The 23,039-nt window shown below is 38.4% G+C and overlaps 1 protein-coding gene across 2 annotated transcripts in view; it reads right to left on the reverse strand.

Annotated features, from left to right (window-relative positions):
* The window catches only part of LOC116389550 (glypican-6-like), a 76,139-nt gene that overhangs the window by 38,301 nt on the left and 14,799 nt on the right, over positions 1–23,039 (reverse strand). For both annotated transcript variants that reach the window (XM_031858307.1, XM_031858305.1), the window contains exons 2-4: positions 17,756–17,914; positions 6,653–7,044; positions 1,145–1,310 (exon numbers count right to left, since the gene is read on the reverse strand). In XM_031858307.1, coding sequence (XP_031714167.1) covers positions 1,145–1,310; positions 6,653–7,044; positions 17,756–17,914 — 717 coding nt within the window. The remainder of the gene's footprint in view (positions 1–1,144; positions 1,311–6,652; positions 7,045–17,755; positions 17,915–23,039) is intronic.

A 23,039-nucleotide genomic window follows, 5' to 3' on the forward strand; every position in this document is an offset into this window, starting at 1 on the left:
ATGAAATATTAAATAAATATCTAAACATTACATTCATGTTTGTACTCGTCTCCGAGCTGAACAAGTTCCCATTGAATTTCTCCTCACAAAACCTGACATTCCCCGCTGTGCACTTCTGCCCTATTACAAGTCCCCATTTAGCCCAGCAGGAGAGAAGATTCCCATGAATAAAATCTTTTCATGCAAGAAAACATTGACAGAAGAATGACAAATAAAGCAGCCTCTTATCTGAGGGCCCAATGTGTGTCGATGGAACTGATGCTTTCAAAACAAGAACACAGCACCAGCTGTAACCTCTCTTTAAATAGACTAAACCACGTAACACACCTATTTCTATAATCCTGCAGACTTACAAGCTACACATTTCAAACATGATCCATATTTCGACTTCATCATATCAGGTAATTTTGAACAAAACCACAGTAAAAGGTTTTGCTAGAGTCACATACGTTCAGCTTGCTTTGGCCAAAAATAACAACCAACATGATGGAAGTAGAAAAAGAGAGAAAAACTGGAAGAGAGGGAAACTCAAACATCATAAATTCAGAAAGACGTCAGATAAAGTAAACATCTCACAACATCAACCTCAAAGTGCCAAACCATCTATGTTTGAACAGTAAGGTCTTTCAAGAGCATGCATATTGAAAAAGGCAAAAGGTGTAAAACCAAATAAAGCAATATTTGTGATATCAAATTGAATCCAGTTATTTCCTCTCGAGTGAAAGTGTTGCTTGCAGCTTTCAGCTCATGCTTCAAACTGCTCTTGGCTCATTTTCATACAATAATTTGTTGGTCCAAACGATGCAGCTTAAAAGATTATTGAACTCACAGCCTCTGCATGGTTTAAACTGTTTTAAAGTAATATGTGTTATTTGCTGGCTTCAGCCTGCTATTAACATGCAACACCGCGTAATGCAAACATAGTTGCAGCTGTTACACAACAGTGAATGTCAAAAATTGAATCTACAAATGTCTCATTATTGTGAGTGCCAATATGTTTTTTCCCCGTATCCACCACATCCATTAGACCCATTTAACCATATTGTAGAGCCATACACCCTGGCATAACTACATTAATAATTACAGAAAAGCGGCACCCAGGTGGAAAAAAAAAAAAGCTGGAGTGATGCTTGAAAAGACTTACCAATGTACAGGTTCCACTCTGGATCCAGATCAGCTTGATTGGCCAGGCAGCCCTTCACAACATTCAGGCAGTAGTTCTTACAGGATTTAACTGCCGGCATGCCCTGACAAAAGGGGCAGTACAGCATCTTGGTCAGTGCCCGAATACATGCTGGAGTGCTGCTTACCTGCAAGATCACAAGAGTGTGACATTCAGATATTAGCACCTGCACAGCTCCTTCAAATAATGTACTCATTTGAACCACACTCATTTAATAAATCACATTAATTCCAGGAGGATATTTGTATTTGTCATTTTCGTTTTACTTAATATTCTAACATTTCCACAATTAACAAATCATGGCAATTTTAAAGAGCCATCCAGAAAGAAAAATATATTCGTCGAATACCAATTATCAGGATACAATTGCATCCTGAAAAAAGGTGGAAGATGAAGTTAAAGATTCATTTTAGTATGCATATTTAGAAATGCCACAAGAGAGACGAGAGAGATGTTTTGCTGACCAAAGGCTTTTGAACATTTGTGAGCACTGTCAATAACAGCGTGTGTGATCATTAACAGACAATTTAGCCCGCATTTGATTGTCAAATATGAAATAAAGACAACTCTTTATCTGCCCAGCCATCAGGTGAGTTAGCTGTCGTGCATTTCATTTCTCAGTTGTTCATCCTTCTCGTCTTCACATACACAACTGAGATGACGTGTGACAGGTGGAGTTTGAAGAGGACGGTATGGAGTCATCACACACAGCAGGCATCACAAAGCCCCAAAAATAACACAAGCTAGAGAAAGGATACGCATAATTATCACTGACACAATAGTTCTAGTGTGTTTTCACAGATTATCACTCCACAGTGATCGCATTTGATAATTCATTATTATTATTAGTCATCATTAGTTATCATTTTAGTGGGTGGAATTTTAAATGATTCAAACTAATTGGCCACAATTGAATTAAAAACAAATTTAATAGTGGAAAACAGCAACATAATGAGTCAGCTTAACAATCAGTCGTGGCACTAATTGAGTGTTTGAATTTGTTTAATAGGATGTTGACGTCCAAAGGAAAGTTCCCCCTCTCCCGCTGATGCTTTTCAAATGTTTTCCAAGACAGATCATCATTCCAGACAGATTGATAACCATGACAAATGTGTGCAGATCTAATTACTCCCTTGTCTTTGTAAGGAGAAGACAGATAAGATGAATTTGCAGGCTAATGGGGCACTGTGGCTCATACAGGCTGAAAAAGCTTCAACTCAAAGCTACTTTAAATAAGTGTCTGAGGATAGAGTGTTGTATGTTTTGTACAAATTGTAACGCCCTCTTGGTCTCGAATCACAAATCTGTCTGTTAATTGGGAATAGTATTGGTGTGAACAGCTTGGGTTTGACAAAGTATGAAGAAATGCATTCAACTGTGTCATTGTGAAGGTATTGTGATAGTGAGGGAATATCCTCACTACGCTACAGGAAACCATGGGCTGCAACAGCTGTCCTCTGCTGTATTACATTCAGGTCACATGTAGACTCTGTGTTCAGTGTGTTCAGAGTTCATCTTATCAGTGGCTGTCTGTTTTGCCACGTGTGAGCTACTATTGTGACATTTCATACAGCAAACACAAGTAAAGATGTTGTTATTAGAGGGTTTCTTAAGAGTGAGCTGCACTCAACATTCTGATCCTCAACACTCAAATGCTTGAAGGCGTTTGAAATGAAAGCTCCTGGGTCTCGGCTAATGGACTTTTTTCTGTGCACCAAGAAGCATCTTATTAAGCATCTTTCAGGCTGAAAACCCACTTTTTCAGGCAACACCTGGACATGCCTTTGCAAGCACTTACTAACGTCTCATTTTCTTGATAAAGATAGAAATACGAATGCCTTGTGGAGTGTAGTGCTGGAGACCCTCTTACTTTAGTTATTTGTCTTTTTGTTTTAAAGGGATGCACTTCAAATAGTTTAAAGGTGTCTAGTTCTACAGACTACAGAAGCAAACACTTCTGCTCAATGAATTTAATGTAAAGACCCTGAAGAGGACACAGAACATTTTGTTTCTTTACTTGATGGCCTTCGGCCACACAAACACAATGAAAGGGTTTAGTATGAAAAATGAAAACTGAATGTATCTGCATTCTTGCAGCAGTATGAGGAATGTCATTTTTCTGTCTCGGTGGAAACCCATGAACCCGATCAAACAATGATGCAAGGCTTTCATTCCTGTTGATACGTTTAAAGCAGACAACCTGTCCACTCAGAGCATAGAAGAAAAGTAGCCACATAAAACGTAATTAAATAGGCTGTGGTTCTCGTACAGGACTTTGTAGTTGAGGCATTTGGCTACGCTGTTGCATTTCTTGTCCTCTACTGAGATAAGCTTTGTATGATTTAGGTTCAGCTAAACATACGGTTGCTGTGGCTAAAGAAAACATGTCACAAAATAAGTAGCTGGTTAGAGTTGACATGTGTAGGAACCTGCTCTTCACAAGATTTTTATTTCAAATTATTTAAATAAATAGTAATATTCATGTAAAGTAAGTTTATAAACCCTAAACTATGGAAGGTTAAAGGAAATTGCTAAGTAAAGTGAATAGAAAATGTACTCTTTGCTGAAAGTTTCCCTTCGAGTGGCATCCGAGTGTAACAATGTTTTCTATAAAGCACTTCTCAATACAAGCTTACAATTAATTTGCAGTAAAACAGGGATAGCACTGCAACAAATGGTTGAAAAGATAATAAAATGAGAATGGTACGACAATAGCATAAAAGAAAAGAAAAGATTTTTATAATTTAAAAGACAGAGGTATGGTCAATTGGCTAGGAATGTGAAAAAAGTCTGGAAGAAACACTTTGACTTAGCTGTGGATATTTCACCTAGTAAGACCAGAATAAAGTGAGTTGCAGCAGTCAGGTGTGTTTAGATAGAGATAAAAACATGGATGACCTTATTCAGTTCTGACCTGAACGTGGTGATATTTGTTTGATGTGGCAGCCCAACGCTAAGTATCGTAAAGAGAGGACTGGAGTTATTGTTGTAGCTCCAATCCCCCGAGGAAGGCGGCAACACATTCGCCCCGACTAAAAGACAATCCTCACACATCACCTCACAGACAACTGGTGCGACTTACCACACACTAACGTGACACTGAATATTCTAACTATGCTGCTGCCAACACCTATCATGCCTGACACAGGTGTAGGGCAGTCCAACAACATAGACAGGAATCTGTTCTCAGCTGATTTAGAAATCATGAGGAAAGACTATAATTTGTATTATTAGAAGTAGTTATAGTATATTATAACAAGTATTATCATTATTATTATTAGAAAAAGTAGTAGTAGTATTGGTAGTAGCATATTCAAATTATTAGAAGTAGTAGTAGTAGTATTAGTAGCATAGTAGAAACAGTTCCTCACTCTCTTTTTGTAAAAAACATTTATAATTTCAAATTTCGTAACTTGATAAAAAGAAAAGAAATCCTTCGTTATGAATCATCGCACAAGTGATATAGTGATAAATTATGAGTCGACCAACACTGAGTTTCCCCACAAAGAATCACACAAAAACACTTTAAATCCCGTGTCTATCAGAGATGCACTTATACATTTCTTGGAAATAAGTAATTCAGCATGAAAAAAGCATAAAAATGACTAATCGACTAGAGAAATCTCAGTCGACTAAGACCATATGAAATAATATTAAATCTCCACAAATACATAGTGTAGTGTCTGTGTCACCTTCCCTCACATATTCAGTTTTAAATGTTTCCAATTAATAAAACCAACACTAGTAACAATAGAAGTGAATTTACAAATCAAAAGATTATTTCCATTGTGTTTCATGAAAACAGAAATGCAATTAAGTGACTGATAGACTTCAGGATTCCTCCTGTGGAAAGGCACACACTGAAATATGATACGATTTTCATTTTACAAAGTCGATGCAGCATGAATGTGACTTTTTAAGACAGCACAACGCGTTTACTCATTTGTTTCTGTCATCTTACTACAGTGAGGGCATTCACGTTACAAAGCTGTTAGTTAAAATATCCTAATTCTCAATAACCAGGCGGAAGGCGATACTATTTTAATCACTGCAAATAAACAGAAGCAGATGTACTGTTTGGGTAATGATCTGGGATAAGTATGAGCTTTGTTTGTGAGCTGCAGACTCCAAACACGAGTTTCTGTTTCCTCAAAGCTCCGCCGCGTTTTGTGTTTTGTCTCTTATTAAGCTGTGAAAAGCAATAAAGTACTACATCGTCTACTTTAATTCAATATATATACCAGCAGCAATAAGCATGGATGTCACATCTTAGAGACGCTGTGCAACAGACGCCTCTAGCAGGGTGTCCTATTCCATTATGCTCACACCCAATCCCTCATGATAAGTTCATACCCTGGGGATCAAAAGGGCCGCAGTCCCAGACACATGACCTGGATCTCATGTCTCACTGAAATGTCAAGAGGTGAAGCTGGGACATGCTGGCTTGTGAGAAACGCAGAGTGTAACTCAGTAAACGCATACTAACTCCACATCCTCTGTGGCTGCTTCTAAATGAGCCCCAACACTACTACTGGTGAGGAGGGAACTCATAAACACACTGAAGAGAACATGTATAAAGTTCAATGAGTGCACCAGAGTGGGGCTACATGAAAACACATTTTGGATTTCTTAGATAACAGTCGGGTCTTCTCCGTCTCTGATGATTGACACTATTTTCATTGCCTTCTGTTTTTATACTGTGTACAGCAAGTCTATAAATATTTAATGTAGAGTTGTTAATGCAATCAAAGAAATATCAATACAGTAGTGAAAAGAAACCAGGGTGGTTTAGGATTTGCAGCACAGTGCTTATCAGGGCTTCTCTCACCCCATAAGAAGGCATGTAGAACCAGCATCAGTGTGACTAAATCCAAGCCTCAGCCTCTTGCTTTTCCTTTAATCTTACTTTGTACATGATCAAAACTACACAAGCTCCCAGAGCAGTATGATATACTGTGGATGCAGCGTTAAGATTACATCGCATCAAACAGAATACTAAGGCCAGATCGTGATTAACGGCTTCTGTAAACTGGGTGAACAAATATTAGGCAACGAGCAATAAACAGTGATAGCACAACATTTCTTTGCTCTCCTTTTTCATTGTCCACATTCCACACTGTTTTCTAGACAGCGCCTGAAAACAAGCCGCCTCGAGCCTCAAGCTTCCTGATGACATGCACCAAGAGAGCACATATTAGTCAGAAACGTATCTGGAAGGAACTTGTGTGCAGTGGAAAACCAGGGGGGGGGGATGTGTCCTTGCTGCAGAAACGCCAATCAAGACCGTGTGAAAATCTGTACACAGCAAGTCTTCATTTCAGCCGAGGTGAAAATGCTGAATATTTTTCCAACGGAATCAGCGTTTGCAATCAAATGAAATATGGTTTGGTTTAAGGTTTGAAAATGACAAAAGCAAGCAGTTGATTAGGTGTTTTATAGTCTTGTTAAATTTGTGGTGAGCACTGTTACCTTAGACACTCTCTGGGCCACCTCCCGGCCAACAGAGAGCCCTTGGACAAATGTGCGTGCAGCGATGAATGCCCGGGTAACTTGAGCCTTGAGCTTCCTGGGCACGTCTCCAAAGGGCTTAAGCTGGTCAGTGTACTTACTGATACACTCCAGATAGTCCTCAGTGATGACGTACTGGGAGTTGAGCAGCGTGAACATACGCTCCAGTAGCCGCGACCAAAAGTCATTAAGCATTTCCTCCAGGTTAACATTTCCTCCTGTGTAATAGCGCTTGAGCTCTGCAAACAGGTTCTCAAAGACCTCCGAGTTCTGCATGTAAGGCTTGCCGTAAGTCCTCACGAACATCTCATTCAGGGACCTCTCTGTGTTCTCCAGTAGCTCCAGGAAGAACTCTGGGTAAAGAAGAAAAGAAAAAAGTGTTACTCATCGTCTAATTTTCTTTCATGTGTGACTGTGTTGCTACAGATTATACTGTACATGGCATACATTGATAAGATACACCGGGGACTGAATTCGTGGTTGAAATAGAAATGCAGCAAAATTACAATAAATGTGTCTGATTGCAAGATAGAACAAAGCCAAAAAAGGGATTGATTGCAATGCCGACACCAAATACGCCGACGACCAGAAAATACCAAAATAGCAAATCAATTAAGGCTTCCGATGTTGATTTCATTTTGAAGAGCCTTCACAGCTTTGTTGATTTTTATCTCCAGCAAACTACTTTTAACATCAATCGGAGCCTTCCTCATATATATTTCTGGAAAGCAATACGTTTTGTGTTTGCAGTGCAAGAGGTCTGTATTGTCCCAACATCACCTGTAAACCCACAATACATTTATGTACCTCGATAGAAAGGATGTATATTGCAGAAGGATTTCCTGTACAGTGTTTTTGCAATGTTGCTCCATATGGTGGAAGCATAAGGCTGTCGGATTAAACGCAATAAATGATCCTTATTATGGATATGATTACGATTCCACAATACAGTTTATCTGTAAGGTTTGCAGTCGTTCTGCATTCGCCTTTATAGGTAGCACTTGTTTGCCTCATGACCTCTATGACTCACCGCAAATTGGGAGGAGATGATAATATACCTGACCATCTGGTATCCATAATGATAGCCCTCCCTTTCAAGGACCAGGATTAACATTTAAAACAGGCTTCAAAACGCCGCACATTTAACTGCAAAGGGAAATAGTTCATGACTAGACAGAGACAGAGACTCCACTCCCATAGAGGGTGGTGGAGGTTACAGAATTATATTCCTCAGTTATTGTCTATTATAGGGCAATATGTCCCATTTCAAAGCAGGATTAATTGTTTATTTTTGGTCACTTGGAGACAGCGGAAAGTTGTAAATGCAATATTGACAAATTATCGCCTCATAAAGTTGATATGGCAAACTTGTTAGCAAACACTCGCCTCTTTACTTGTCGTCTACCAGACAGATTAGCATTTCTTTTGAGCCGTGTTTCTGGACAAAAATTGAATTTCATTTCCGTTCTGTTTTGGTTTCTGACAACTCCTGACAGAAGCATAGTGCCTTCTGCTGATTGGTGCTGGGAAGGTGGTGTACAGTGGGTTTATGAGAGATTTGGTCACTTAAAACAGCTACCTGCTGCATCTGGAACTGAGTTGATAAGAGAAGAGAGGCTAAATTAAAAACAGTAAAGCTGTAAAGCTGTGCGAGCTGCAAAACCAAAACAATGAGCTGATAAACTCTACAAGACTTTTCGAAAAATGTAGTCTGAAAAAGAAATCAATTAGTTACTACTTTTTATATCTACTATTGCTCCTTAATAAAGCAAAAGTATTTTTTATCCGAATACTAAATTCATTTGTAGAATACTTGATTTCTAAAATAATTGATAGCTGCATCCATAGCAGCACATTTATTATTGTTACACAGAATATGTAGTATAACATAGCAAGGCATTGTTCTTCATCATGTCATCAACTGTATAATATATTTTCTTTAACTTTTTTACTTAAACTTTTACCGGTGTTGGTTTTACTGTGCTGTATCACCAAATCATACAGCTGTCATATCACCAGTGTACAATGTACATAAAGACATTCTCCTTCCAAAGCAATTCACAGTAGCTAGGTCACATGACCACATCTATATATCTGGTTAGCTATATCAAAAGATGCCATTGCACACCAACAGAAAGTAAAATGTGAAAAAATATGCCTCATTTGCAAGGCAGTACAACACGCACAAAGTTATTTCATAATGTATACCTGATTGAGACAAATGTATTTTTAGCTGCAACCAGCAGCTATAACTTACTTGATGTTAGATATGAGGGTAAAGGTCACATTTGCCACAAGATAAATGCTAGATTCCAATCCTTTATTCATTCTAAAACCGCTTCTGATTTATTACATGCAACATGCTGACTTGATTTCTCTATTCTTATTACAATTAAGTATTTTTCATAAGCATGTCTTATCAGCGGGTAGCAGTGAGTGTTAATTGTAAGATGTCCTCTGGGGATCTGATTAAATTAGCTTTACCCTCACACAGATTTTCCTGCTATCTCAAGAGGTTTCAGCAGCACACACAGTATGAAGGACTTGTGATTTTGGATAAGTAATTCTAAATACTATAGGAAATGAAAGACTACAGTGAGCAGTTCTTTAAATAGAAAAGACTTGAAGCATGATTTGTGCTTGTTGTAGGTAATGAATATAGTCAGTGGTGCTGAGCGATGTGTATGCTGATTAATGACAGCTTCAAAACTAATTTAATTTAAAAAAAAGTGCACTTAAGAAAAGAAAAAAATATATATCTTAATTAATGCAGTCAGGTTATTCGCCCCAATGTGTCTGCTGGAATATTAATTTGAAATAACTAATGTAATTATGGCAGAATTTATTGTTGAATTAGATTGTTGGGAAGTATATTTGATATAATTCTAATCTCTGTTTTGGAGTGATTACAATGTATAATTACATTATAGATGAGTTAATTGAGTGACTAATATATTTAGTAAAAAAAAAAGACAATTGGAAAATCACATCGTATCTTACAGTACGTCTTAGTAATTAAGAGGTCTGTCCATATGAATGGCTGCGAGAGCTGCAAACAGAGGATAATGATGCTGAGTTGCTGGACAGGGGTGATTCTAATACTCATGCAGAGAGTTCATTACTTTTTGCTGATAAAGCTCAGTTTGGCTCACTGAGCCCACAGCGCTGTGCAGAGGTTACACATTCTTTCTGTGATGAAGAAAAGTCTGTTTCAGTGCATCCGCTGCTGCGTGCTCACACAGAATACGGATGGATGCTATCCCAGATGTCAGTTGTAGTCTCAATTTTAGCAATCTCGAAACAGAGTGCTACTATTTCATATCTTTGAGCTGGATGATGGCAAAAAGGCCTGCGTTTACAAGCAAACCACAGTTTCTGGAGACAAATGAGACGATGGAACATATAACTAACAGAGGTGGCTGTGGATGGGATGACATCTACTGTGAGAGGACCCTTGTGGGAAGTGGCCCGCAGAATGAATTACTACAAAGTCCCCTAAACTGTGACCAGCCATAACTTAGGAGCCACAACTCACTTTTCTTCAGTAATTACAATCTATGATAAAAAGAATTACCGCCTCACAGTTGCTTCCATCAACCAGTCAAGTTGCAGTTTACATCCAAAAAGCCATCAATTCATCATTTTATCATATCAAATAACTCTATTTGTGTGAAATTGTCATAATTCGCATATGAATTCCTTAGTTAAGGCCCAAAACGTTTGAGTTGAAGTAGATGTTTGTGCCAGATTTAATGAAATTTCTTCCAAGCGTTGTTGGGATATCAAGTTCACGAGAATGGGGCGCACAGATGGATGGATGAAAAACCCCTATACAAAAGGCCTCCAGCCAAGGCTGTCGCCGACGCGGAGGCATTCAAATATTGAAAGAAAAACACCACCTGGACCACATTTGACATCTGTGCAAGCAGATATACAGTTGTGTGAAAAAGTGTTTGGCCCCTTCCTGATTTCTTATTTTTTTTGCATGTTTGTCACACTTAAATGTTTCAGATCAAACAAATTTAAATATTAGACAAAGATAACACAAGTAAACACAAAATGCAGTTTTTAAATGGTTTTATTTTGAATTTTTTTATTATTAAGGGGGAAAAAAAATCCAAACCTACATGGCCCTGTGTGAAAAAGTGATTGCCCCCTAAACCTAATAACTGGTTGGGCCACCCTTAGCAGCAACAACTGCAATCAAGCGTTTGCGATAACTGGCAAAGAGTCTTTTACAGCGCTGTAGAGGAATTTTGGCCCACTCATCTTTGCAGAATTGTTGTAATTCAGCCACATTGGAGGGTTTTCGAGCATGAACCGCCTTTTTAAGGTCATGCCACAGCATCTCAATTGGATTGAGGTCGGGACTTTGACTAGGCCACTCCAAAGTCTTCATTTTGTTTTTCTTAAGCCATTCAGAGGTGGACTTGCTGGTGTGTTTTGGATCATTGTCCTGCTGCAGAACCCAAGTGCGCTTCAGCTTGAGGTCACGAACAGATGGCCGGATATTCTCCTTCAGGATTTTTTGGTAGACAGCAGAATTCATGGTTCCATTTACCACAGCAAATCTTCCAGGTCCTGAAGCAGCAAAACAGCCCCAGACCATCACACTACCACCACCATATTTTACTGTTGGTATGATGTTCCGTGTTACTTTTACGCCAGATGTAATGGGACATACACCTTCCAAAAAGTTCAACTTTTGTCTCGTCAGTCCACAGAGTATTTTCCCAAAAGTCTTGGGGATCATCAAGATGTTTTCTGGCAAAACTGAGACGAGCCTTTATGTTCTTTTTGCTCAGCAGTGGTTTTCGTCTTGGAACTCTGCCATGCAGGCCATTTTTGCCCAGTCTCTTTCTTATGGTGGAGTCATGAACACTGACCTTAATTGAGGCAAGTGAGGCCTGCAGTTCTTTGGATGTTGTTCTGGGGTCTTTTGCGACCTCTTGGATGAGTCGTCGCTGCGCTCTTGGGGTAATTTTGGTCGGCCGGCCACTCCTGGGAAGGTTCACCACTGTTCCATGTTTTCGTCATTTGTGGATAATGGCTCTCACTGTGGTTCGCTGGAGTCCCAAAGCTTTAGAAATGGCTTTGTAACCTTTTCCAGACTGATAGATCTCAATTACTTTGTTTCTCATTTGTTCCTGAATTTCTTTGGATCGCAGCATGATGTCTAGCTTTTGAGGATGTTTTGGTCTACCTCACTTTGTCAGGCAGGTCCTATTTAAGTGATTTCTTGATTGAGAACAGGTGTGGCAGTAATCAGGCCTGGGTGTGGCTAGAGAAATTGAACTCAGCATTCCAAAGATGTGATAAACCACAGTTAATTTATGTTTTAACAGGGGGGGGGGCAATCACTTTTTCACACAGGGCCATGTAGGTTTGGATTTTTTTTTCCCCTTAATAATAAAAACCTTCATTTAAAAACTGCATTTTGTGTTTACTTGTGTTATCTTTGTCTAATATTTAACTTTGTTTGATGATCTGAAACATTTAAGTGTGACAAACATGCAAAAAAATAAGAAATCAGGAAGGGGGCAAACACTTTTTCACACAACTGTATATATATATTTGTGCACAAACAAAGTAATCAAACACATATAGGCTGCAATCAACACCTACAATGTGTATCATTATCATAGTCTGTGAGTAGCAATGTTTAAAACTTCAGGAAATGCTGTTGTAAGCGCTGTCTTTTTAAATATCTTCTGTGCAAAGATATGTACTATGTGTGGTGACAGTTTTTTAAATACATTATTTTGAGTGCAGCATTGCATTTCATGGCCATACACCAATTAAAGTTATGACTTCAGTACAAAAAGATTGTAGAAGAAATTCAAGACGATTCAAAAAGAAATTTCAAATCGTTCGTTAGATGTCATCGATGTAAAACACATTCCTGCAAGTAGACCCTTCTCAAAACTATCTGTAATGTGTCAGTGAAGCTACCCCGAGTAAACTTTCAAAACTGACTGCAATCATCAGCAGAGCCACTCAGTGTCTTCTCCAACAGAGCTACAGACAAGACCATCTCTCACTTTGTGATTATTTAAAGTGAATATCGCACATCGCTTGGTCTTCAAACTACTGAAGCTATCATGCCTTTACATGAAACTCGCAATTTTGCTGCCAAAAGAAGCACTTCTAATTCTACATGTCAATCAGTTGTTGGACCATTGATTTGGTCTGACAGGAGACACCGATCTACAGAGGGCCGCTCTAAGCGCTGTGCTTCTGTACGTAACATAACAGGCTTTTTATTTCCCCATTTGCATGTGTTAAACCCTTGTAGCCTGTAGTGAGTCACACAGTGGCAGTTAAATACAATGTAAAATCACTCACTGCTAAGATAGTTATATATAAGATAAATAGATTGATTTATATTTCCTAATATTTTAAAGTTAACATATCCAATGCTATAAATTGAGGAAGGAATCTGGAATACATTTGATGAAGCGCGGTTTCATAAATGTAAATTGAGATATGGCATACCGTCCTTAAATTGAAGTGAAATTGTATGCATTTCCATAAAACGTAGCAGCTTGTCCATTAGAAATACTACGGAGAATGATTACCAAATCTCCTTTAGAGTACAGAGATACCTTGGCATTTCTATCTTGAATCCTACCTACTCTTCCACTCTCCAACTGGATAGTCCAATAGGACCTCTTAATTAAAGGAGGCTTTTGCTGAGCCAGCATGCCCTTTTGAGCACTGCCCAGCTCCACATTCATCTAGTCAAACACATCCACACCTGGTAGCTGGTCAGCACAGTGCGGCCTTCTATGGTTGGCAGCCTCGAGGATTATGCCATGAGGAGTAATTTAGGTTAAGGGCTTTGCTCAAGAGCACATCGACAATGGCTGCTGAGGGAGAAAAGAGAGGATACAAATATTTGCCAACTTCCACACACTGACTCATCCGTACAGCATCACTGGGTTAACTTTGTGCCAAGTAAAAAAATGGCCACGAACCTACTATCACTTGTACAAAACAATGTGCATATGGCATTCGAAACTGCAAAGGTTACACATATTAGTAACAACCACCAACAGATATTGACATGCAACTTTTAAACAGTGAAGAGTAGATTATAAAGACTCACAACCATACCATATTTTGTTTGGGTAAATAATCCAATAGTAACTTAAAAAGAACAGCAACACTGGGTCAAAACACTACATTATCTTCTGTGGTTTTCTACGAGTGGGTAAAGTTAAGTATTTCACCGGTGATTCTTTTTTTTATGTGCAACAACACAACTGTCGCCATTTTGGGCCAGTTGCTTAATATTGTCCTATACTGCAAGGACTTTTTTGACAAGCGACAACAGTGTGAGTCGGTAACTCCAAAGAAGATCAATGGTGGAGGGTGGACCACATTAATATTCTGTTTGGCTAACCAGCCACCATGGTGTTCATTGTCAGAGGAGGGCCAACAATTGATTAGCAGTTAAGACCCCTGAATAAGTGTTTAACGAGCAAGTGGAAAAGAATACTCTGTGACAGCCACATTTATCTAATTTCTCTGAGCAGTTGTTTCCTGGGTATATGAGTAGGATATGCATTAATTAGCAAAGAGGAGAAATGTATTAATACATTGCAGTAACTGTGGCTGCATGTTTGGCACTGATTTTTCTCAGATGGTGCCGTGTCTTTCTTAGATTCACACAGTGCAACATGGGTTGCTATTGGATATTTCTGTATTTGTGCTGGGTTGGTCTTGGCATCGTCAAGACTGTGCCCTCTTACTGTGACACATAGCCTGTGGTGTCAGGTATGCGTGGGCTGGCCAGCTACTGTCAGCTACAGTAACACTCATCACAAACTCTGCATTAAAGAGAGGAGAATACATACACTGACCCTGTGTAGGTGGGACTCCATAGCCAGGTGCTAAATAGATGGGAAATAACTTCACGATCACGAAATGATCAAACAGTTCCGTGTTGTTTGGATCTTTAACTATGCATTTAGACCTAGAATCAAGGCCAACGCAATTGTTTGGCAAACACTGCTTTATGAAGAGAAGATATTGTTTAAGGAACATGAAGTCAGGGAAATGCAGAGTCTCATAATAGACAGATTGTGCTTGAAAATAAATGAAAGATGCATTTCTTTTCAAATATGTATTGGCTGGTTAAATCTCAACTGATTTCTACTGCTCGAAACCACACAACTTCTAACACTCAGATTAAAGTAATGATGTGTAAAGACAAGGGTGGCATTCAAATCCAGCAAACAATATCTCAGATTTCTCAAGCGGGTGGTTAGTGGAGAACCTGAGTCGACGCTAGCAGAGGGCTACATAGCTGAACTCTGCATATGGCATCTGCTTTGAAGCTGATGAAATTATGGAGAATGGCAGCAGACCCCAAGAGGAACAGGGTTGCCTGGAGTCATGCATCTAAGTGCAGCTGGACAAACCCCATTTCCTCCTTTGTTGGAGTCCTCCTTATGACATTCACGATCCTGACAGTGGCTGATCAAAATAACACTTATTTATTTATGCTCACTTCCAGGAATCAAACAGGAGCTACAGCAGTGTATATTCCTGGGGGAAAAAAAACAGACGGATATAACCCAGGCATTGTGACATTGAGTTTCTGGGCAATGTGCAGTCATCTGAGAGTTGCATGCTGTAACCGAATAGTATTTGTTTGATATAATATGTTGGATAGAATGAGCATAGAAATACAAGACATTGACTGCTGAGTATTGAATTGCGCTATTAATCAGTCAAACATTATTCAGTTGTTGACATTGGATGTATTCAGACAGCCTGATATGAAAACCTATATACAGTATACGCTTTGACTTTTTACTTTTGGACGAATATTAGAATGACTTTGGATTAACTGAATTTTTGGGAGTGTTGCTCTTCAATCCAGAGATCTATGAAAAGGTTATATTCATGTTGACATGATGTATGTTAGGTCATGTATGTATATCAACTGTATATTAACCGATCATCGAACAGGATATGAATAGTGAAAAGGTTTAAGATAACACAAAGAGGTGCTGACATATAGTGTGTACTATGTATAACAGTGGTGTATCGTGGACCCACAAAAACCTTAAGTCTTAAAAAGAAAAAGTATTATATATAAGTTGGAATCACAGGAGATATACTGCATTGGAAGACAACCCTTTAGACAAAAAGGACAAGTACTTGAGGTTTGCCAATACTGCTGGACCACAACCGTTAAAGAAGTAAAAATGAATAAAAGCTAGTGTGACTTTCTATTGTAGTTAAATATCTGATAAAACGCTTGTTGTGTTGTAATAAATCTATTGTATTAGTTTGTTACGGGTCTTCTTCATTTTCACAGTGACTTGCTGTCGTTTTGCAATTTAAATTTCACTGATGACGAGCAAGCAAATCGTTTTAAAACACAGAGCAGAATAATAACAGCAGAAGTACAGTAATAACATGATGGATTTGCTAATAACACTCAAATTTCGATTTTGATGTGTTCCTGTTTTATGCTACTGTAATGCAAACCCCTTGACAACAGGGCGAGGTTATGTATTAATCACACCAAATGTGATCCATATAGAATTAATAAGCTTGATTTCATTATCTACTGTAAACTTCTTTCAACAATAGTGTTACATAGCTTGTAGATGGGAACATATTGGGCATACAATATGCTTTCACTCCAATGACTCTGCTTTTTCTGTTCCTTGACTGAAGAATAGCCTCCCGCTAAAGTCTCTGCACAGATCAAACACCTCTTTAAACTCTGTTTTCTTTGGCTTTTCTAGATTTTATATTTTTGTGGTTTCTACATTTCTCTTTTCTTTCGCCTGTAAAGCACTTTGTATCCACTACTTTGGAGAGTGCTATGATAAATAAAGTGTGTTGATACTGGCACTGATGAATTACCCATTATTTGAGTTAAAGTTTGATGGTTACATGGTTGCAGCTTTGCTATTCCTTCATGATTAACACTGGAAATGCTTTAACGAAACATTAATCAACTACATAAAGAAATTCCATTTATTTTCATTATTCTATTTAACCGTTATTTGTCCAGGATAGTCCCATTGAGATATAAAAGGTCTCTCTGAGGGAGTCCTGGCCAAGACTTTTCTGAACAAAATTAGAAGCAGATTGCAGTTTCTCAAGTGCACTCGAAAATGTTGAAGCAGGATTACACAAAGTCTGATCTGGGGTTTTAAATATAAGGGTTTATTACATACTGACTATATGCCAAGGATTTAGCACGAATGATAAATATTGGATAGTGTGTCTCATCACTCTTAATATACATTTAAAAAAGCATTATAATCCAATATTCTTTCATTTTTTTCCAATTTTCCAATCGCAGTTTGCCCTGCCATTCACTTGGAGAAAAAAATAAAATTCTGACACATTCATCTTTAAAACGTTTCTGAGTAATAACTCATTAAAAGGTTTTATGCTGCATTCGTTGCCAACAATGCTGACAGGTGGCTTTGCTTGACAATTTTCATCTCCACCACCCTTCATCATTGTCCACAGTGATAAGCTACTGCTTCCCACACAGTATAATGTTGGTAGCTGGAGGGATTATTGTTTCTCATTAAACTGAGTTGTCAACTGCATAGAGGGATACCAACAGGGAGAGGTGGAGAGGTAAAGTGAGTCTTGGTTCAGTAATGAGGACATCCCCTCCCACGTGCGATGGTCAAGACAGTAACCATAGGTCCACGACGATATTGCACAGAGCACAGGTACACCAAAAAAGCCGTAATAATGCAGAGTTTGGCTCTGTACTGCTGTACGAGCTGTCAGTCTGCTGTGCAAGAAGCAATGTTGTCGAATCAAACAAGAGGGTACTCCACTCCAAGGCATATAACAAGATTTTCACAACTTGTCTGCAATCGAGGGAGGACAGCTATACAACTACAAACAGTGAACCTTTTCAAATTAACACATCCAGTCTAAATGTTATAATTTTCCTTTTTGCAGCATTTTGTTCTACCGTCTACGGTTCTAAGGAACATTAACATTGTTTAAAAAAAAGAGACAAAATAGGAAAATTAATCAGTATTAAGTATGAAGCAAAAATAGACTTACCATCAAATCTTTTATGTCGGGAAACAAAGGTGCTTCTCAATTCATGACTAATTTCATCCACTAGATTCTCAAAGTCCTGTTTGCTTTGTTGGCCAAATTTGTCCTCCATTTCCTGGGTGCAACATGTGCTTCCCTGAGAACACACCCGAAGATGTTCACCTGCAAAATAGACAAAAAAAAAACAGTGTTTTTGTATCCATACTATTAGTGAGACTGACTATACACAGTCTTCTATATTCTAGGTTAAATTTGCATTTTGGCATCAATATGAAATTTGCGATTTCTATCTAAAAAGTAGTTACTTAAAAATACATTGGCAATTCAGTTACACTAAAATCCTGAGCCTCACTTCAGCAATTTGGGTGCTTAAAATAACTCAATGATTCAATAAAACTTTTACAGAAAAAGCTCTCATTTTGGACACATGTCATTTGAGCTGAAAACAGTATTTAACTTTTATGTTCTCACATACAGCCTTCTATGTTAAGGGAAAAGTGTGCAGGATTGTGGTTTCCAAAATCCCACCATCACGTCTTAATTAGCAGCATGTGAATACAAATTGATGGTTTGCAATGCCTCATCCCCACCTAGTTACTCAGTCAGTCTAGTATCTGGATCTTTTTGACACTTCAGTTCCACAGTCTATACGAAAGCATATGTTTTGAAAATAGAGGTAAGCTAGATTTAGATGCATATTGATGAGATGGCAACATGTAAAATGTTATATCTAATGATGAAGCTAGTCAGTCAATTATGACATTCTTTTTTTAATAATAGTTATGCAATGCCATCACAAATATACAAATCAGTGTGATGTAATCCAGCAACTTTTTGCTGCTTTAGTTACTTTCCATGGAAGAGACACTGGTTACTTTAAACCATTCATACGCTGTGTTTTTGGTATTGGTTTTGTTCCCATAGACAACCAGGCTTCTCAAATGCAAAATCATACATGGTGTCGGCAAAATGTTGTGGCTCTTGAGACTGTGATTTAACGGCAACCATTTTGTAACGTCAAAGGTCACTGTGCAGATGATTTGGAACTTCAGTTTGTTAGATAACTAGACAAAACAAATAAAGGGGGAGAGTAGATGTGCATAAAGCACATGCCAATGAATTATATTCACTCCTAACCCACAGAACCCTTGGTTTACTTTCTCAGAACTCTCACAAACCGACTGACATTTAAAGTGTCACCAACATGATACCGTTGTCAGGGATCATTTACCGCCGCATGAAATGTGCATTTTCACTGTAACTTTGTACAATTATTTTGAACAAAAAGTTAGATATTCATTTCAGATATAGACAGGGTAATATAATGGCTTGTGACTTGTAGGATTTAATATGATTCTGTGTCGAAGAAGAACATAGTGTTTCTCATTTGGTTTGACAATAAGAGGTATCATTGCCAAGGGCTTATCAAAGTTAAATCCAGTGGGGAGAACAGATAATACATTCCTTTAAAATATTCTCGAGCATTAGATAATTGATGACATTGGGAAAATACTCAAGTGAATCAAAAGTTAATGATTTACATCATCTCATTTTCCCAACCAGCCATTTTAAAGAAGCCACAGATAAAACAGACTCAGTCTAAAACCTGTTGAAGTATATTGACGACAAAAGATTTGTGCACAAAACAAATCGGAGCGCTAATCAATCTGCAAGTCAACCTTTGGGAATTGTGTAACTACAGCGGTGTTCCAAATCGCACACTTTTCCTTTTAACTTTTAGTACATACTGCAGCAGCCCTTACATACTGTTCCATGCAGTATGCACAAAGGATTGTGGGTCAGATTAGGCAGAAAAGCATGTTGGCTTGAGTTCAGCAAAAATGCCACCGGATGCAGCAGAATATCCTGGTATTGGGACACACTAAACATTGTTCTGGCTTACTTAATAGTAATGGTAGTTTGGATATTTGAACACACTTTACATAATGACAAAGCTCATTCTTTTGTACTTTCAAAATAAAAGCTGGGATACTGGCATTGTGTAACCACCAGGTGAAGACAAAGAGCACTATTTAGTGTCCGTCTAATCTTAAAAATCAAAATGCCTTGACACTAAATGCCGAAAATCACTTCACATTTTTTGAACAACGCTGTTTGTCATTTCTGAGCGGAAGGCTGCCCTAAGAGTTCTAACGAGCTCGTGATGAGGTGGTTGTGTTTACTGTGATCCCACTTTACGTGGGAATAAAAAAAACTAATGGTTATACTAAATGGTTATACTAAACAAAAACATTATACTAAATTTATTATGGGCTGTGGCTATATTCAGAATGACCGTATTTTCAGAATAGGTGTGACACAAATCCGACATACCGGTATGAATAAACTAGGCGACGGTAAGGGGATCAGTTGGATCGTCAGAATTTGGATCAACTGCAATCTACAGTGCAGATGCACACGCCCACAATTAATTAAATTGGAAGCTGAACTATCATGTCCCCAGCACACACATAATAAATCACATTTCTCTTCCCCAAACAAAGTACAACAAAATCAGATTTCCCCTCAAAAAATGCAAATGTCATGTACATCGTCTACAATCAGCATGAGCTACCAATCAGGGAAGCAGCTATAAGCAGATGGCAGCTGTACAATTCTCACTGAATGCAGCGATAGATTGCACAGCAGCAGAAGAAGAAATGGATTTCACTTAGTGAGCACCACACTGAGTGAGCAACAGTATGATGAGAGCACAAGATCGTTTTGCACATTGGCGTCTTCAAATGGTGACATGAGGTAACATCTTAAAGATTTGAACTGCAACATTCAGAATTTGTACAATAAATATCATAAGCATGTCACTGTCTGCACCCAGCACTGCCATGTGCACACCAACCAGCAAACTTTCTACATAGAAATACCAAAGAGGAAGAGAGAGAGCTGCGGGGGTCCTGCAGATCAACAAACACACGGTCAAGCTCAAGATAAGATAACATTGTTGAATATAAATGATAAGTACAAACAAAAACAAAACTAAAAAATGACTTTTTACTTGCATGGAACTGAAATGTGTGGTTGAAAGTGTCTCATCATTTTCATGTGAGTTTGTTTATAGAAATATTTCATCAATGTGCTATTTCATGTCACAGTAGGCAGTGGGTGTTGTCCAGCATGTCAATAGGGAATGTTACATATTTCAATTCCCCATGAACGGTTCTGATAAACATGATGTGTGGAAGTGTCTGATAATGAGATACTGTCAAAATAAGGAGACATTTATACACGGTTTAATCTTGGGTATGCATCTCCACAAAAAGGCTTTGATCTTTGATAAAAAGGGAAACTCCAGAGCTAAAATGACACTGGAGCATTCAAGTGGACCTCCCATTGCAGATGTTTAGTCAGATAAGGCCCATACCTCAACGAAACTCACAATTTCAGCATCACAGCCCCGGTTCAGTTTAGTAAAGTAGTAAAGTTATGGATGGATTGAGGAACTTTGCTAATATCACAGTCTACAGGCAAGTCCCTCGGGCTACACATTTAGAGTGCAGCCTTTTCATCAGATATGTCAAGAGGAGGAAAAAAAAAAATCCATCTTGACAACAAACCTAGTGTGTGCTCCAGCAGTCTCAACAGGGCAAAGACATCACTTAAAAATAAGACTGTTGTATATCAAAATATGGGAAGCCGAAGCTTTCAAGGGACTTCGCCACTCTGCAAAGTAACACAACCTTTCTTGCCAAGGTTAAAACAGCACTGTGGCTTCCCAGATAATCTATCTAGTGGAGCAGACCACACATTAGCGACTGACAGGATGGGGTGCGGGCCAGACAGTTCAGAGAAAAAAAACACAGCATCTTAAAGTTGGTTGTCGCGTCCTATAAAGATTTTACAGCAAATAAATGCATTTTATTATTCTCTACAGTGTCGACATGAAAAGATGAAACTGTTTTCACTCAAACAGAAGTCCTGAATCAACCAGGACTTAAATCTTAAAGATTGCTGGGTTTCGGCTTTTAAACCGGTTTAAATCAAGTTCCGAACAAAAAGTTAAGGGACAGACTCAATCAGTTGAGTTTCATGATGCTGCTGCTGCTGCTGCTGAATTTCTCCCAAGACACCATTCAGAAAGGAAACTGTTCTTGAGCTGAACAGGAAGTCTCTTTTTACTTTACTGTGTAAAAGGTTTTCCTCACGGTGCTGTTGTGCGCGTTTATCTACTATTATTTGACCATTTTGCTCCAGTAATTCAGCCACAAGTTTTTTCTTAAAGACGGAGAAATTAGAGGACTATAAATTATTTTAATTTGGGTAAACAGGCATCTCCATATTAATAAAACTATATTTCATTTTGGTCTAAACTTGGATTTACTGAGGTTAGTTTGTATTTGTGCGACAGAGCTCTACTAAATTCTAAGTCTGGATTTACTCCTTTTAAACGTAGTTTTTCTAAACTCAGATTAAAACTCAGATTAAATGAATCCTTGCTGGGGCAACGCGTGAGTGAGGAGTCAGTAGTCAAAACATTGTGAATCCCCATAACTACGAGAGGTCGTTGAGGATAAAGTCATGAATGAGCACTGGTGGGTCCAGCAGAATTATTGATTAGCTGTGGACAAACAGATCTAATGAACTTAGAAAGCTTTGTGTTTGAAATGATAAAAACAAAGATGATAAATTACAGGACCAGAATCAAGAGACTGATTCACTGCAGCAGGAGCCAACAAACAAACTATTTCTATGAACTGTACCCTGGTTCTGGTTAAGGTCAATAAAGAGCACACAGGAAACACAACAGACTTGAATAAACAACCAAAAGATACAAAAGTCTGGTGACTAAATGTCTCAAAGCATGCAGGAAAGGAACAGCAGCATTGAGTAATCTCGTGAGTTATTGACAGATTTATCAGTATGAAACAGAGAATGATGAACATCTAGAAGTGGACATTAACTTGTATTTAGTTTGTTGTTTGAAGTTAACTGAATAATTTGTTATCTCTGAGTTGGACCAGCAGCAGGCATATTTTAGAAACACAGGGCCCAGTAAGTAAATCATGTTGTGTGTGTTTCTGTATTTGCAAAAGTGACATCCGCTAATCTTATCGTAAGAGATGGGACCGCTGGTGTTATTCATAGCTACTGTAGTGAAATATTTTGCAGTGAGGATAGTATTTTTCTTTGCCTTCTCATTTTTTGCTCATTTCTTTCATCCTTCCATTCATTATTTCAAAGTCCACATAATCACGGTCTTCCTACAGTTAATGGTCTTACAGCTGCTTCTTCACTTGCAGCTTTTCCAGCCAAGGCAGGACCTTTCTTCTTT

The sequence above is a fragment of the Anarrhichthys ocellatus genome, unplaced genomic scaffold, assembly GCF_004355925.1.
Source record: "Anarrhichthys ocellatus isolate YVR2014 unplaced genomic scaffold, GSC_Weel_1.0 scaffold20, whole genome shotgun sequence".
Lineage (NCBI taxonomy): Eukaryota > Metazoa > Chordata > Actinopteri > Perciformes > Anarhichadidae > Anarrhichthys > Anarrhichthys ocellatus.